This window comes from Myotis myotis, unplaced genomic scaffold (genome assembly GCF_014108235.1).
Source record: "Myotis myotis isolate mMyoMyo1 unplaced genomic scaffold, mMyoMyo1.p scaffold_m19_p_14, whole genome shotgun sequence".
Lineage (NCBI taxonomy): Eukaryota > Metazoa > Chordata > Mammalia > Chiroptera > Vespertilionidae > Myotis > Myotis myotis.
This window is the reverse complement of record NW_023416318.1, coordinates 43,797,175-43,813,683: the sequence shown is the minus strand read 5'-3', so window position 1 is coordinate 43,813,683 and position 16,509 is coordinate 43,797,175. Positions and strand designations below refer to the sequence as shown.

Here is a 16,509-nt window from a genome sequence, read left to right as displayed (position 1 = left end):
CGGGCGGGCCGTGGAGGCGGGGCGGGCCGTGGAGGCGGGGCCGGCGCGGCGTCCAATCGGGTGCGGCGGTGAGGCCGGCGCTCACCTGCGGACCTGGAGTCGGAGCCAAGGCCCGGAGCCAGTCAAGACCTCGGGAGCAGAAACCCAGCCCCGCGATGCTGTGTCTCTCCCTGTGTCCCGGGACACATCTGTTCTTTCTGCTTTTGAGCCTTGGCACTGCCCTCTACTTGGGCTACTACTGGGCATGTGTGCCCCAGGTGGGTGCGGGCCCAGAGCTCTGGCCGGGGAGTTGGGGGTGCTCGGGTCTAGGGGGCAGCTTCCAGCAGGGAGCCCGAGCCCTTTGTGGGAGCTGGCATGGTTGGGCCTCGCTTCCCAGGTGAAACCTGACGCCCCAACCCCACCACCACCCCGCCCCGCGCTCCAGCCAGGCTCACTTTGCTAATCACTGCCTTATGGAGAGCCATTCCTTTGCCTGCCTAGATCCTCTGCGTATCTCCTGCTCCGCTTGCCAGATGGGCCTTTCGGGCATCGGAGGGGTTCTGCTCTCCATGATGTGGACAGACATTTGGGGAGACGGGGTGGAAGGCATACAGCACGCGACGTTTCCTTGTCTTTCCCAGCAGTCTAGCCAAGTTCCTCATTAGCTGCACTGAATCAAGGAACCTGAGCCTGGGGGTTGTGGCTAACTCCCAGCACCGCCCCATCAGGTAGCAGTAGGCCTGCTTCCCCGGCTCAGGATTAATGGATAACCCAACTGCCCTTGCTCATTCAGCCTTGTTTTAAGTCCTGGGCTCTCCATGTCTAGTGAAGTGAGCAAGTATGAAGAGGCTGATTTTGATGAACTTGGAGATTATATTCTCACTGAAATTTAGGTAAAGTACATAATTTACATATCCAGAAAAATCTAAAGATTTAATCTTTATTGAACTCTGTTTTAAGTAGCTGAGTCTAACAAGAAACCTATTGATTCAGGCCCTTTATGAATAGGGAATTTTAATATTACCTAGACTTTTCTGTATTTCCGGAGCTTTCAACATCCACATATATTTTTTATACAATTAGTCTGCCTTAATAAAACCATTTAAAAAGTCCAAACCTCACAATACCCTATAAATCTTACTTTATATGTCTGATTTGGAAGTCACTTATTTCAGACCTTAACATTTTCCTTTGCTTGCAACAAGCCTCACAGAAGTCAGAGACCTCTGACACTTCATTCTGCAAACCCTTCCTTGACTTTCACCTACTGGTTAAAATGCAGGAAAAGTGCCATTCCGGAGGCCCTGACGATGTGGCGTTTGAATGGTCTAGCATGGAACAGACTGGTTTTGATTCATCCACAGCAGTGGTTCTCAACCTTCTGGCCCTTTACAGTTCCTCATGCTGTGACCCAGCCATAAAATTATTTTTGTTGCTACTTCATGAATCGTAATGTAAATATCTGATATGCAGGATGGTCTTAGGCGACCCCTGTGAAAGGGCCGTTTGACCGCCAAAGGGGTCGCGACCCACAGGCTGAGAACCGCTGGTCCACAGTGACCAATGGGCATGTGACTATTTAATTCTCAGGAATGAGGCAAGAAATACTTCACTATAGTTAAAATGAAACCCACATAAATCAAACCTGTGGCCTAATTTATTAGGACCTTATTCTACACCACTGAGCTGCTTGACCAAGAATTTAATAAATTGATAATTCAAAATCTTGATGATTAGGAGGTAATATGTAGTATAGTGACTAAGAGCACAAGCTCTAGAGTTGAACAGACTTGGGTTTGAATCGCAGCTCCCCCACTAACTAGGTTTAGCAAGCTTCATGACCTTTGACAAGTTACTGGACATTCAAGCCTGTATCCACAGAGGGATCACATTACTTAAAGAGCTGTTGTGAAAATCACAGGATATAATCATGTAAAATACTTAGCACAATGCTTGCAACATAATGAGCACTCAATAAATTTTACCTCCTAGTATTAGTGGTAATATAACATCAATTCTGCTTTGCCTCTTGTTTGCTGTGCAATTTTGGGAAACAACTTAATCTCTGTGAGTGATAGCTTCTTCACTTATAAAATATCCTATCTCATAAGGTTGGGCTTAGCCTAGTGCCTGAATGTAGCACACAGTGAATCACAGGTGTTATCCCGGGGCTAAGGGCCAGGGTGCGAGTCACATCTCAAACACACTACCAACCTGGCCTCACCAGCTCATCATTTACCTAGCCGCCTTCGAGAACCAAGACTGCAGAAGAGAGAGGAATCTGGTCCTCAGGTTCCTTAGGGCCTGCGACAGAAATGCAATTTCTATTTCGAGTCTGCACAGCGTACTCCTTCATACGCCTCCTATGTGGCTAGTCCTTCTCATTCACTTGGTCTACCCGGAAGAACCAAGCAGAGGGGTTGTAAGTCAGGGTGGAGTGCTCACTCACCTCACCTGTCCCTGTTGTCCCATCCCTGTTGCCTTCTCCCGGGCTGGCATGAAGGAAGAGGAAACCTAGTCACATGGGGACTAGTCCTCCTTTAGAGTACGGCCAAACAGCAGGGGCCCAGGAGCGAGAAAATGAGGTGCTGTGGCAGGAAGAAGCCCTTCAGCAGTGAGCACACAGTAGGGAACAGGAATAATCAGCAATGGGGTGCTCACATCAGGGAGCCAGACGGCTAGCGCTACTTTTAGAAAGACAACAGTGTGTAAAATGCAACTGCAAGACAAAGGTCACAGGTTGAATGGTGCTACATTTCTTCAGCCTCTGTCTGGGGTCCCAATCCTTGCTGCAGGGGGGCAGCTGGGCAATTTATCTATATTACTGCTCTCTCCAAATTGGGGCTGGGGCATGGATAGGCTAAGTCGGGGAGGCAGCACCCAGTCAGCTGCTGCAGCTCCCAGCCTGGCTGAGTCTGTAGGGTCAGTTTTGGAGAGGTGACACTCCAGGACTGCAGTTCTCTGGGCCTCTAGCTGGACTGTATTAACACAGGTGACGTGGCCATTCCGGACTAGGGTATGCTAGACTCATTCCCAGCTGAAGCAATGCCCTCTCTGGCTTGGCACAAAAATCAGGGAGTGAGGCAGATTGTATTGTGATTGCAGAGGCCTCAGCTGGTGACTGGGTCCCGGTTTCTGGCCTTCCTGGAGCAACACTGTCCAATTACTGTGGAAACTTTCTATCCGACGCTATGGTGTTTTGAGGGGCGGCTACAAACCATCTTCCGAGCCTTACTGCATCCTCGGCCTCCAGTCTCTTACTGGAGGTAAGAAGGGAGAGAGGGGGTAACACCAAGCTGCAAGTATAGGGCAATCTCTTCTAAAATGAAGGTAATCTTTGCCATCCACCTCACAGTGTGTTGAGGGTAAAAATGAGTGGCTATATGGAGGGCTATTTAACTGCACAACCATGAGGTAATATTGAACCTTTTATGTCCCTATTACACCTCGTTATAGTCTTGTTTCGCATAATGTATGCCTGCAAATGATGGCAATGGGAAGTTTGGGAGTTGTTTTGGTGGGGCAGGGGCAAACCTCTTGAAGTATATGGAGTTCCTAATGGTATCTTTGTGTGTCCTTTTCTCCAAAACCACAGTGAAGTCCTCAACACTCCAGATGGAGGACAGCTCCTGCTAGACTGGGCTGGCCAGCATGACAACAGTCAATACCCTGACCCTGCTACCCAGCCCATTGTGTTACTGCTTCCTGGTATTACAGGCAATAGCCAGGAGACATATATCTTGCATCTAGTTGACCAAGCTTTGAGGGATGGTTATAGGTAAGGATGGACCCAACCCAGAGGAGCAGGGTGGTATCTGAGAACTGGTAATAGGGAGGTCAGTTCAGAGCTATGGGGAGGTGGGGCTATCTGGAAGGCACCTTTGGCCTGGGGTCTTTCTGAAGGCTGGCAAAGGGGCGGGGCTTCTAGGGACAGCCTGGCTAAGATGTACCCGTGTGCCACAGGGCTGTTGTACTCAACAACCGGGGCTGCCATGGGGAAGAACTGCTGGTGAGTACCCTGCTTCCTCAGAACAGCTCTGAGGAAGATCCTTGGAGATCCTGGGCCCTGGGGCTCTACTTACTTCTCCTCCCATCTCCCTCCCATCTCCCTGCCTCTGGCCAGGGCTTCCTTCCTTACCCAATGACCTGGTTTGCCTCAGACCCACAGGACCTTTTGTGCCAGCAATACTGAAGATCTGGAGACAGTCGTGAACCACATAAAGCGCCGCTACTCCCAAGCTCCACTGCTGGCCGTGGGCATCTCTCTTGGAGGGTAAAGGACGCCTGGACTTAACCCAAACGCCCCGTCTCCCTGTGTTTCTTTCCTCTTCTGTCTTCTCTGTCCCAACTCACTAATGCAAACCCTTCTTTCATGGTCACCGGTCCAATCCTGCAGGATATTAGTGCTGAACCACCTGGCACGAATGGGGCAGGCTGCAGGGCTGGTGGCAGCACTGACGCTATCTGCATGCTGGGATTCCTTTGAGACCACCAGCTCCCTGGAGACCCCGCTCAACTCACTGCTCTTCAATCAGCGCCTCACTGCTGAGCTCTGCCGAGTTGTGGACCGGTAGGGTCTTGGCAAGTGGGAGGGAGTGGCAAACAGGGTAGGATGGCAGGCATGCTAGGTCCTCCCAGTGCTTGCGTCAGTTCTATCTGGGCTTTTTCACTCATGAAATCAAACAGAGGCCTGGGGCTCTGGGTCAGGTCCAGGAGGAGAGCCAAACCTGTGCTCTTTTGCAGAAATAGAAAGGTGATGGAAAAGGAGGTCAATGTAGACTTTGTGATACAGGTATAGTCTTTCAACCATCTCCCCTCTTCCAACTACTCTTCCATTATCTTCCTATTCCTTATCCTTAACCTGGCCTATCCCACCCTCCACCACCCACAGGCCCGCACAATACGTCAATTTGATGAACGCTACACAGCTGTGGCCTTTGGCTATAAAGACTGTACTACCTACTACCAGGCAGCAAGCCCAAGAACCAAAGTGGATGCCATCCAGACACCTGTGCTCTGCCTCAATGCAGCGGATGACCCCTTCTCCCCAGCCCGTGGTGAGCACCCCGAATCTTGATGCGTTAGGCCCCAAGGACAATGGGCCGTGTGGTGTAAGTGGAGAGAGCCTGGTTCTCAGACCTCCTCTCCAACCCCTCCTCCAGCCTTTCCGCTACAAGCTGCCCAACAGTCGCCCCACGTCGCACTGCTCGTCACAGCCCAGGGCGGCCACATCGGCTTCCTGGAAGGCCTGCTCCCCTGGCAGCACTGCTACATGAGCCGCCTCTTCCATCAGTACGCCAAAGCCATCTTCCAGCACTCAGCAGAGCTGCTGGGCCGCAGGGCTCTGTCACCTTCCGAGGGAGGCAAGAGCTGACAACAGTGCCAGTTGGGTCTCAGTTCAGGCTTCCCTGTTTATTAAATATCAACTTTTCCTGTCGCACGGGCTGAGGTTCACTTTCCCTTTTCTCAAAGCTAGGGTAGACCATCTAGGAACTTATTGCCCATTTAGCCTGGCTGGCTGAGAGTTACCCAGCTGAACCCACAGATTACTGCCTGGGTCTGCCTTTTGCTCCTTCCTTCCCAGGCAGGTGCTTGCCCCAGCAAACACAAGGGGCTCATGTGAAGGGCAACGGGCCACAGGTTGTGAGGAGGAGAAACGGATTGCTTCTGCAGAAAGGACAGCAGTGACTCCAAATTATGGGGCACCTTCACATATTTCTGGAGAAAGGATAAGCTCACTCTGGAGCCCCCAGCAGACAGAGGAGAGGAGGCAGGTGGTGTGGCCTGGGCTGCAGACACCACTGTCCTGAGTGGATCCAAGGATGAGTTCAGGGTTCCCAGAACTCAGTCACACAAGGCCACGGTCAAGCTTTAACTGGGAAGGGCAGGCAGTTCCTGTCAGGTCTCCTCAGAGGCCACCTCTGCTGTGGACCCAGGTAGACGTGGAGTGAACAATGGTGTCGGGGCCTCCAGTCTGGTCCAGAAGGTGGCAGAGTCCCAGGCCCCTGATTCCCTGGGAGCAGGAGACTAAAGAAAACCTGGAAAGGCACTCTGGAGCAGCAGAATGGTCATGACAATAAGCCCAACACATAGCAGCAGCAGGAGCCACACAGGAACACTCCCTGCAGGGGAGGATAAGAGAAGAAGTCAGTGGGCAAAGGGGCTTCACATGCCAAAACACAGAACCCTCAACTGACTCCACTCAAGGAGGGGACATGGCTATAAATGAGCAGCCCATTCTCCAAGAGGCAAATATTTGCTACAGCTAAAGGTGGGGTGGAACCTGCCCGCCCCAATGACTCACGTCGTGAGGGCAGCAGGTGCAGCTGGCAACGACTATCCACAGCCACAGAGAACAGGGCAGTTTCGTGGGACCCAAGGAGCTCTGGACCACGACCCTTCTCGGGTAGAAAGGCCACATCTGTCACTACAATGCCATGGGCCTCCCTCACGTAGTACAGGCGCTAGGGACAGGAGAACAAGGGAAGGAAGGCTCAGTGGGAAACATTCCTTCTGGAAACATGTCCCCTGCCCCCCAGGCTTTCCCTCTATAGGCTGGGCCAGACTCCTCCCTGCACTCATGGTAGAAGCAGGCCTACAGTCCCCGCCCCAAAGAGCCCCCAGGACCGTGCCCACCTCTACCCATTACCTGGAGAGAGAAAGCTATGTAGATGGCAACAGATCCAGTGACTGTGCCCAGGCCTAGGAAGGTGCCCGATTCACTGCAACAAACAACAGAGCGTTCATTGTCCTGGAGGCCTGCGCAGCAACACTCCTTCCCTAACAAGAGTCCTCAGGGACTCCAGCAGGACCTTGTGGAGCTCCCCCAGCCACCCTCACACCAAGCCACGCCAGCACCGTCTCAGACCTGACAGTAAGGCAGGAAATGACTTCATGGCCACAGGGTTTGGTCCGAAGAGGCAAGAAGGTAGAGCCGTCCCAGGCTGTGAGGTAGCAGGGTGGGGGCTGGCGCAGACGCTTGTGAGGAATCTGCACTGTGAAGAGTCGTAGCCCCGTAGGCTGGTCTGGAACCTGCCCAAACCTGGGGGCCAGTGAGAAGCGGTTCAGCTCCTGGGGCCTGCCCAGCCCTCCTCAAGAGTTTTGTACCCTCCTGCACCCTGGTTAGGCCCGAGGTAATACTCGCCAAGGCTACCAGCTTCCCCCAAGTCTTTTCCCACTCCCCTTCCACACCTAGATTGAGCCTTTTAGCCACCCTCCAGGACCTTCACACCTGCAGGCCTGGTAGCGGTAAGGCGTGTTAGAAAAAGTGGGTCCATTCTCTTGCCAGTGCAGCTGTGTCACCAGCTGATCCTTCTGCCACACGAAGGCCTTAAGGTCCCAGCCCACAGTTACCAACTGGTCAGGAATCAAAAGTTCGAGGAGGGACAGTTAGGAGATCCACGTAGAGAACAAGCAGCACAACCACCTTTTCCCACCCTCCCGCCTCCTCACCTTGCCATCAGGCCCCAAAGCCAGGTCCTCAATCTCCCCTTCGTGAGCTTTGAACTCCAGCACTTTCTCTAGGCTGGGTACCTGCAGCCAAACCACCACCACGGTTATAACGCCCGGGTACCCGCTAGAGCGCGGTGATTCCCACCCGCTTCTCTCCTAAAGGCCGCTCGCCGCAGACTTCGCTCACTACTTCCCAGAACCCACGTTCGCTTTCTCACAATTCTGGCCTTGCTGCTAAGGACGCACATCCTCCCTAACCCCCTAAAAACCATACCTTCCAGACGCGCACGCAGCCATCGGTGCCTCCAGTGGCCAGCAGGGTGTTATTGTGGTTGCAGCATACAACTTTCTGCAGCGGATCAGGGCTGAAATCTGTCTGCACCGCCTGCAAATTCTCTACTCTCAGTTCCACCCCCTCCTGGTGGGTTTCAGCTCCAGATTTCTTCTCTGGGGGAGCCGCCCCCTTTCTTTGTCGAGGGCCCTGCTCCTTGGTGCCTGCCACACAAACAGCCCACCAGCGTCCAGGCTTCCGTGAGTAAGCGATACCGGCCCCCTCTCTACGCGGCTGGTGAACATCCAGCTTCCCGCCTGCGACCATGACCCCCCTTCCAGCTCCTCTCCTTCAGAGACCAAGGTGAGAACGATCTGACCCGTTTCACCCCTTTCCCAAAAGCTGGAGGGCCGGCTTCTCACCTGCCTTCTCTGCCTTGCTTTTGTCCTTCGGCTGGGTCTGGAAGCGCAGGAGCTGACAGTGGGCATCCTGCCCTGCAGCAAGGATGTTGCCGGCCAGCGCCAAGTTCATAGTAGCCCGTGTCTCCGTGTCATGGGTGTGCAGCAAGGAGGCGCTCAGCCGCCCGTTAATCTGCTCCAGCTGCAGAAAGTGCTGTGGGAGAGGGGGCCGGCATGGGCGAGGTTCAGGGGTGCCCAGTTTAGCTCCAGGGCAAACCTGCCTCCGGTGGTCTGATACCCTGACCCTTTGCTGACCGCACTTCCTAGTTCACCAGGCTTTCTCCAGCCCCCAACCCGTGTTTTCTTCTGAACCTCACAAATCCGTACAGCAGGCAGGGCTGGGATCATTACCTCCAGTTCACAGAGCGATAGGGAGACGCTTAGAAGAGGGAAGGAGACCGAGCCCAAGGGCCACACGCAGCACGGTCGCCGCTGCTGAGCACGGCTCGGGGCTCCCGGAACAACCAGGACAGGACACCCCGAGCTGCTCCCGGGGTGCAGCGGAAGCGCGCTTGACCTTAGCGTCTCTCCATAGCCCTGTGCTTAAGCTCTCGGCTGATATTCGCGTCGGACGCCCGGCTGGCCGGGGGTTTCCGCGGGGCGGGGGCGGGGTCCGAAGCTGGGGTGCGGCCCGCCCCCGCGACCCTCCCGGGGTCGCCCTCAGCCCTCGGTGACCCGGCCAGAGTGGCCTGCGCTCTCACCACTCCATTCTTTATGCCCGTCTTGGCGGCGCCGCCGCCGCCCGCAGCGATGAGCAGCCCCGTGCTGGGGTCCACCTGCAGCGCGTACAACGGGAACGGGGCCCGGTAGAGCTCGGGCGCCCGGCGCCGACCCATCCCGCTCGCCGCTCGCCGCGCGCTTCACCGTCCGCCCCGCGGCCTCCACGACATGCCGCGCCCGGCCTTCGACTCGGCCCCCGCCGCTGCTGAACTTGATCCGGCCGCCGCCGGGGGGACTCCCGACCCTCTCACCCCGCGGGGACGCCCAGACTCGACCCACGCACAGCAGCCGGCGTCTCCGCTCGCGGCCACCCACCCCGGCCTCGCGGACGCGCAGTGCGCAGGCGCGCCCGGCCCGCTCCCCTCGCGCAGGCGCAGAACCGCCGATCCGCGTCAGCAATCGCCGGCCTCGGGGGGGAGGGGGCCGACCTCCGGCGCCCGGACCCGGGTCTCCGCCCCTCGCGGCGACGTCAGGCCCCGCCGTCTTTTTGCGGGGCGGGAGCTGCGTGCTCTGGCCTCGCGGGAATGTCCCGCGTGGAGAGGAGCTAATACAGGCCAAGGAGGTTCGTGGACCTTTAACAAGGAAATCCTGGGGTTGGGGTTGTCTGCCTTCCAGACTGAGACGCAGACGCATACAAGCGCCGCCTTTACGTTTTACCCCAGAGAGGAAGTGATCTGCCCCACGGTCACACGCTGGACATGTGGCTTGTCTGGCCTCTGAATGCAGGCAGTGGGAACCTGAAAACAAACCTGGCTTCAAAGCCCGAGCCCACCGCTTTCTAGTAGGAGGAGACAATTTACCTTAACATCTGTCCATCCTCGTGGCTCCGACCCTGCACCTGTGCCCTGGGGCCCCTGCACCTGTGCCCTAGGGTTAGTGGGCGGGGGCTGCTCCCCTTGGACATCGCAGAGGCTGGCAATCCGGCCCCCAGCAGGGCAGATCTAGTCTCCACGCTCTCGAGGGGCCCTTGGTTTCTTATCTCCAATGGGAGCATCCTGGTGGTTCTCTGCAAGTGAATGCGAAGAGTGCCCTTTCCTGCAAGGAGACACCTCCGGTTGCTCCCCTGGCCACATCAGCATGCATCCTCGTTAACCTAAGGTGCACCCAGCGGAAGGGACCCAGTGGCTTCACCTTTGGGGATGCCATTATCTGCTTCACCAAATTTAATGTGCGAAGGGCCAGCCAGAGCCCGGCACATCTCAGGTGCTCGGGCCTTGTGGGCCCCTTGGCCTTTTCAGGAGAGTGGCATCCACTCTCCCTGGCCACTCTGTTTCCTTTGACTCTCCCCGACCCCCTCTGCCCCCATAGGTACCCAGGGTGTCTGCTCAACAGGACACAAACACAGGTTTTGCAGGGTTAAGCTTTATTGGATACATTGAAGGCTGAATGGGGCCTCCCGTACCCTTGGTCCTCTTCAGCCAGGAGAGAGCAGGCTCCACAAGGGACTTCCAGGGTTCAGGGCTGGAGAACACACCTGACCGCCAGCCAGCCAGCCCTTCAGGGTGTCTCGGGGGCTCCCTGAGATCTGGGGCCTGGTGGGGACGGCAGGGTTTAGAAGAGGTGCTCCAGTGAGCCTCCGTGGCTCTGGAAATAGGATGGCGACTTTTGGAGAATAGGCTCTGGAGAGGCAGGCCTTGGAGCCGACGAAAGCCCGGGCTTCAGGGAGACCGCGGCCTGTTTGAGCTGACGCGGAGGCCCTGAACACTGAGTGGAATTTGGTGATGGAGGGCCTGCAGACCTGAGGCTCCCGGTGGGGGAGGGTTTGCCTGAGGCTGAATCTGCCCAGGCCTGAGCTGCTGGGGCCTGAAATGCGTGGGTTTGATACCCAGGGGCCTGCATGGCCTCGCCCTGAGGTCCTGCTTCCTCCGGTCTCCTTTCTGGCAACAGATGCAAAGTCCTGGCCTGGCCTTGAGGCAGGCGGAGAGCAAAGCCGATGCCTATGCGGAGTGGTCTCGATTCCTGGTCTTGTGCACAGGGCAGTAGCTGGGGGAAGGCAAGCAGCCGGGGTCCAGTCCTGTACCTGGGGGTGGGGCAAGAGGGACTGCGGGGCCGGAGACACACCAGGCATATAGGGTACTCCACAACCGGAGGCTGGTCGGTTCTGCCTAGCCACAGGCTCTGCAAAATGAGTAACCGAAGGTCGTGTGCGATGCGACGGTACCCCAGCTGCACCACCAGGGCCTGGGCCAGGGCTCCCGGGTTCCTGAACTCTGCAGCGTCCCTTTCGCTTGCCACGCATCCCTCCGCCACCCCAGGGGATCTGGTGTCCTGGTGCTGATGCCAGTGCCATGTCTGCCTATTGGGGTGGACCCCAGGACAAGGTAGGCTGAGGCTGTGGGAAGTGAGCGTGGAGCTAGGTAGGTCTTCGGAGTGGAAAGGAGACTGGCAGGGTGGGAGAGAGTTCTGTGGCTGAGAGGGATTAGAGGACTGAGCAGGGGGCGGAGAGGGGTATAGATGGCAGGAGGGAGAGGAGGAACGTGGAAGGGAGAGAGACGGGCAACTCTGATGAAAGAAAGCGGGGGAACTTGGGAGAGAGGAAGAGCAGGGTTGTAGGACGAAGTCAGAATTTGAGTCAGAAGAGGAGGAATGGGAACCAGGAGAGTGGGACTGTGGCGGAGGGGAGCAAGGTGGAGGGGCGGAAGGGAGCGATTTCTGCGGAGGCAAAGGCTGAAGGTTCTGAGGGGGGGAGTCCACAAGTTGTGAGGAGCCCTGAGGGGGACGCCCAGGGGGCGCTGCTTTCTGTAGCAGCCCTTGGTCCTTGTTTTGAGGCAACATCGCCTTGAAACAGGAAAGGACTGAGGCGGCAAGACCAGAGATTAGAGACCTGGCAGCCAGGACCAGTATCTCTGGTTGCAGCGTAGGAGACACCCAGCCCAGCAGCACCAGGCTCTCTGGGTGTTCAGGCAGGAGGTGGGATCTAAGCTTGGCTTCTCTCTTCTTTGCAGTTGGCCATTTGATGAGGGATGTATAGGGATGGAGAATCCGAGCTGCCTCTGGGAGCCTGGGGGTGGCAGCAATTATCTGAATGGGCCAGGGAGGGAGGCACAGCCCATAGGACCTGTAGAGAAAGAAACAGAGCCAAGATATTGAGAGAATGGGTCCATTTCCAGCTCTGCCTCAGGGGCCAGTTCCAGGCTGGTTCACTAAGACCCTAAACCCATGTCACCTTTGGGGGCAGAAGAGCTGGCAAAATGCTCAAGGAAGGTTAGAGCTGAGGAGGAGAGAAATAGGGAGGGAGAGAGGGTAGGAAGGAGTTGGAGAAGAGGGTATGGGGCTGAGATGCGACTAGGAATTGAGGGTGTTCTGGTGTTGTAAGCTCTTACCCATGAAGGTTCCTCTGGACTGTTTTACAAGGCACTTCAGAAAGGACGGGACCTGGGAGAAAAAGGAACAGTCACCAAAGAGTGGATCCACCCCTCTCTGCCCCCAGCATCCTCTACCCTGAACTCACTCTGACCCAGATTTCTGTCCGAGCCTGGTCTTCAGTCCTCCTTAGCCAGGAGGGGGTCTTCTGTTATAGGCTTTTGTTCTCCTAAACCTGAATCAGGGATTCTGCAAGCATCCTGGTTTCCTGCCAGTCTGGTTCCCCTGAGCCCTTGTTGCTCCTAATGCTGATGTCCTCTGGCTCAGCCTGGCCCTAGTCAATATGGCTTATCACACCCAACAGGAGCAGGAGCATGTGGCTAGCTGGTGAAAGCCTCTGAAAGACTGGGACTTCGTCTAAGGGGTGGCACTGCCACCCCCCTTGGGAGCTAGAAGTCCCATATCCTGGGGGTAGTTCTCCGTGACATCTAGTGCCTGTGTCACAAATGTCAGGTGTGACATCATAGGTTCTCTGACTCTAGGCTCTGGGACCTTCTTTCAGAGACCATCCACAGGCTGGCCTTTGACAAAACTGAAGCAGGAATTCTCTGGGGCACTCGTCTCCTTTTCGGGCCCTCGTTACCCCCTCTGCTCTCTGCCCATATACCACTCCCTCCACCAAGGGTTCCCCTGAACCACACAGCCTATTTGGGCTGGGTCCTCCCTTTAATTCTTATTTTCCCTTGCTTTCTGAGCAGGGCTCATGCTCCACACCCCCTTTAGGATAGCCTATATAATAAAAGGCTAATATGAAAATTGACTGAACAGTCATGACCAACAGGAATGACTGGTCACTATGATGTGCATTGACCACCAGGGGGCAGACGCTCAATGCAAGAGTTGCCCCCTGGTGGTCTAAGTGCTCCCACAGGGGGAGTGCCACTCAGCCAGAAGCCGGGTTCATGGCTGGTGAGTTCAGCGGCAGTGGTGGGAGCCTCTCCTGCCTCCGTGGCAGCGCTAAGGATGTCTGACTGCTGGCTTAGGCCCGCTCCCCATTGGAAGTGGGCCTAAGCTGTCAGTTGGACATCCCCCGTGGGCTCCCAGACTGCGAGAGGGTACAGGCCGGGCTGAGGGATCCCCCCCCACCGAGTGCACGAATTTCGTGCACAAGACCTCTAGTGTTTATATATTTTAATAATTATTTTCTTAACAGCTTTATTGATATATAATTCACATACCATACAATCCACCCATTTAAAGTGTGCAATTCACTGTTTTCCAGTATGCTCACATGGCTATGCAGCCATCAACACAATCTAATTTCAGAACATTTTCATTACCCCCCCCCCCCCCCCCCGTCCCCAAAAGCCCATCCCCATTAGCAGTCACTCTTCCTTCCTCCCTGCCCCTTGGCTCTGGAAACAATAAACCTACTTTCTGTCTCTATGGATTTGCATATTCTAGGCATTTCAGACCAATGGAATCATAGAACATGTGGCCTTTTGTGTCTGGCTTCTTTCACGTCACATAATGTTTTCAAAGTTAATTCATGTAGCATGTGTCATTACTTTATTCCTTTTTATTGCCAAATAATACTCCTTTAAATGCCTATATCATATTTTGCTTTCTCAATAATCAATTGATGGATATTTTGTTGGTTTTACTTTTTTGGTAATTATGAACAATGCTGCTATGAACATTCTTGTACTAGTTTTGCATTGGCATACATTTATCTTGAATAGATAACTAGGAGTAGAATTGGTGAGTCTATATTTAATTTTAAAAATCTTTTAAAAACTGTTTGTATATTGTCCTAGCCAGTTTTGCTCAGTGGGTAGAGCATCGACCTGTGGACTGAAGGTTCCCAGGTTTAATTCCATTCAAAGGCACATGTCCTGGGTTGCGGGTTCAACTCCCAGTAGGGGATATGCAGGAGGCAGCCAATCAATGATTCTCTCTCATCAATGATGTTTCTATCTCTCTCTCCCTCTCACTTCCTCTCTGAAACAAATAAAAATATATATTTTTTAAAAATCTCTGTTTAAAGAAAATGTTTGTATTGATTTTAGAGAGGATGCTCTAAGGAAAGAAAAAGAAACAAGAAATAGCCCTAGCCGGCTTGGCTCAGCGGATAGAGCATCAGCCTGCGGACCGATGGGTCCCGGGTTCGATTCCGGCCAAGGACACATGCCTGGGTTGCGGGCTCGATCCCCAGTAGGGGGTGTGCAGGGGGCAGCCAATCAATGATTCTCTCTCATCATTGATGTTTCTGTCTCTCCCTCCTCCCTTCCGCTCTGAAATCAATAAAGAAATATATTTTTTAAAAAAACAAAAAACAAGAAATATAAAGATTGGAAAGGAAGAGATAAAATTGCCATTATTTTATCTACTTAGAAAAATCAACAGGATACTAGCACTAATAAAGTTCAACAAGATTGCTGGATTCAAGATAAACTTTTAAAAGTTTATGCCCTAACCAGTTTGGCTCAGTGGATAGAGCATTGGCCTGCGGACTCAAGGGTCCTGGGTTCGATTCCGGTCAAGGGCACATACCTTGGTTGCAGGCACATACCCAGTAGGGAGTGTGCAGGAAGCAGCTGATCGATGTTTCTCTCTCATCGATGTTTCTAACTCTCTATCCCTCTCCCTTCCTCTCTGTAAAAAATCAATAAAATATATTTAAAAAAAAAAATTTAATAGCACATCTTTGGGATGGTGGCCTGCCATATGGAAGACGAATGGGAATGGGATAAAAGGAAATGGAGGGCAGGTGGGAGCGAGGCCAACAACCGGCCCCGCGTGTACCAAAGACGCTGTGCCACGAACTGACGCGGATTGAGTGTGTGTTTAAGTCTCTGCATCCGGCGTGTAAAAAAAAAAAAAGGAAGAAGAAAACGGTTGGTGCGCATCTTTCAGTCTCCTTTCTCTATGTTCACATAAGTGCGTAAACCTTCACACAGCTTTGTTTTTGGTGTTTGTCATCCTGGCTGGATCTTATTATACCCGTTGGTTTACAAATAAGTTTTTCACTTAATTGTGCAGCTCGGAGAGCTTTCCATGTCATTTTACAGAGGGCTGTCTTATTCTTCCTGTTACTGATGGATAGTCAGTCAATTTTACTTGTCTTCTCTTTTCCGTTCTCTCTGGTCAGCTGGGTGTCTGCCTCGCTGTACCTACAGTCGCCTTTGTTTCTCTGTCCTCTCTGTACCTTCCCTTTACTTACTGGGTCTCCCCTGGAGTTCAAGATTGAGGGACAAGGGACATGCAAGACGATGCTGCTGCAGGCAGAGGTTGCAACTTGAGGTCAGGCAGGGGCTACTGTGGCAGATTTGCTATTTCTTCAGTCGCCTGCTCCTAAGTTGCTGTATGGAGGATACAACGCCACTCAGCAAACATCCTGGTCCTTGCCTTCAACTCTCTCCCGTCTGGCTTGGGGACAGACGGATGAGTAACTCAGCCCCGGCAGAACAGTATGGGGTGAGGGCAGTCTTCTAAGTCCACTAACTGTCTGGGTTTCCATACCCACATCACTTACTAGATGTTTGACGCTGGGCAAGTTATTTCACCTCCTGACACTCAGTTTTCCCATCTGTAAAATGCGGATGTGACTTATAAGGTTGAAAGATAATATACTTAACGTGCTTAGCATACTGCCTGGCAGTGATTTGAGGACTTTGAACTGTTAGGAAGCCAGCCAGGGTGTGGTCAAGCATAAACAGAGCCCCAGTGAAACAGCGAGGCCTGGGCTCCGGGTTCCGGGCCTTCCCAAAAGAAGGCACAACCTGCAGATGGGCAGCCTTCCCCTGGCAGAGTGGGAGCAGGCAGTCCAGGGGGCAGAGAGGTACAAGGAAAAGCACTGGGTTGAAAACCTGAGGCACGCATGGGGAGTAAAAGTCCTTCTAAGGATGTGTGCAGAGAAGAAGGAGATTCAGGGCCCCTCCATGAACTCGAACCCCAAAGCGAAAGCCGCAGGTCTATCATAAGACTGCTGTCAGGGTCAGGCAAGGCTCCTAGAAGGAAGCTCCCTTCCCACCACCCTCCTGCCTTCTTCAGCAGGGCCTCCCCCAGGGCTTGGTCACTCCCAGCATGCAGCACCCCCACCCACTGCTGGTTGGGAGGCAGGCAGGAGGTTTTTCGCGGGGGCTGTGCCGGTGGGCGGTTTTCCCAGAGCACGAAGCGAGGCAGGACTGCGTTGGCGCCAGCTCCCTCAGATATAGACACTGCTGGCCAGATGACCAGCCTGCCCGGCTAGCTTGAGCCCAAGGACTCCCTCAGGCACTGTGTTCCTGTCCTGGGAGCTGTGACACCAAATCCCTAGGGTGTGGC

General features: G+C 54.2%; 3 protein-coding genes across 4 annotated transcripts; 1 reads left to right on the top strand and 2 right to left on the bottom strand.

Annotated features, from left to right (window-relative positions):
• Nucleotides 1-28: 28 nt before the first annotated feature.
• On the top strand, nucleotides 29-5,383 carry ABHD1 (abhydrolase domain containing 1). Of its 2 annotated transcripts, XM_036335095.1 has the most exons (9): nucleotides 29-257; nucleotides 3,085-3,245; nucleotides 3,575-3,757; nucleotides 3,943-3,988; nucleotides 4,140-4,252; nucleotides 4,376-4,549; nucleotides 4,723-4,771; nucleotides 4,871-5,036; nucleotides 5,142-5,383. In XM_036335095.1, exons 1-9 carry the CDS (start codon nucleotides 156-158, stop codon nucleotides 5,351-5,353), a joined length of 1,206 nt encoding a protein of 401 aa, XP_036190988.1. In that variant the 5' UTR covers nucleotides 29-155; the 3' UTR covers nucleotides 5,354-5,383. The 2 variants fall into 2 exon arrangements, with proteins under 2 accessions (XP_036190988.1, XP_036190989.1); XM_036335096.1 differs by lacking the exon at nucleotides 4,723-4,771 and having other exon boundaries at nucleotides 5,142-5,290.
• Nucleotides 5,371-9,245, bottom strand: PREB (prolactin regulatory element binding). The gene is made up of 9 exons (XM_036335094.1): nucleotides 8,862-9,245; nucleotides 8,125-8,314; nucleotides 7,706-7,926; nucleotides 7,432-7,512; nucleotides 7,211-7,335; nucleotides 6,848-7,021; nucleotides 6,629-6,701; nucleotides 6,284-6,443; nucleotides 5,371-6,101 (listed from the first exon to the last, which is right to left on the bottom strand). Exons 1-9 carry the CDS (start codon nucleotides 8,994-8,996, stop codon nucleotides 6,007-6,009), a joined length of 1,254 nt encoding a protein of 417 aa, XP_036190987.1. The 5' UTR covers nucleotides 8,997-9,245; the 3' UTR covers nucleotides 5,371-6,006.
• A 1,186-nt stretch (nucleotides 9,246-10,431) lies between these two features.
• PRR30 (proline rich 30) lies at nucleotides 10,432-11,702 on the bottom strand. The gene has a single exon (XM_036335557.1). It carries the CDS (start codon nucleotides 11,653-11,655, stop codon nucleotides 10,432-10,434), a length of 1,224 nt encoding a protein of 407 aa, XP_036191450.1. The 5' UTR covers nucleotides 11,656-11,702.
• Between the last annotated feature and the right edge of the window lie 4,807 nt (nucleotides 11,703-16,509).

Coding starts and splice junctions, on each gene's coding strand:
- PREB (XM_036335094.1), bottom strand. CDS start 8,996: ATGGGTCGGCGCCGGGCGCCCGAGCTCTACCGGGCCCCGTTCCCGTTG. Junction 7,022..7,210: donor TACCGCTACCAGGCCTGCAG/GTGTGAAGGTCC, acceptor ACTGGCCCCCAG/GTTTGGGCAGGTTCCAGACC. Junction 6,102..6,283: donor GCACCTGCTGCCCTCACGAC/GTGAGTCATTGG, acceptor CCTCCCCTGCAG/GGAGTGTTCCTGTGTGGCTC.
- ABHD1 (XM_036335095.1), top strand. CDS start 156: ATGCTGTGTCTCTCCCTGTGTCCCGGGACACATCTGTTCTTTCTGCTT. Junction 3,758..3,942: donor GCTTTGAGGGATGGTTATAG/GTAAGGATGGAC, acceptor CGTGTGCCACAG/GGCTGTTGTACTCAACAACC. Junction 4,253..4,375: donor GTGGGCATCTCTCTTGGAGG/GTAAAGGACGCC, acceptor CCAATCCTGCAG/GATATTAGTGCTGAACCACC.
- PRR30 (XM_036335557.1), bottom strand. CDS start 11,655: ATGTTGCCTCAAAACAAGGACCAAGGGCTGCTACAGAAAGCAGCGCCC.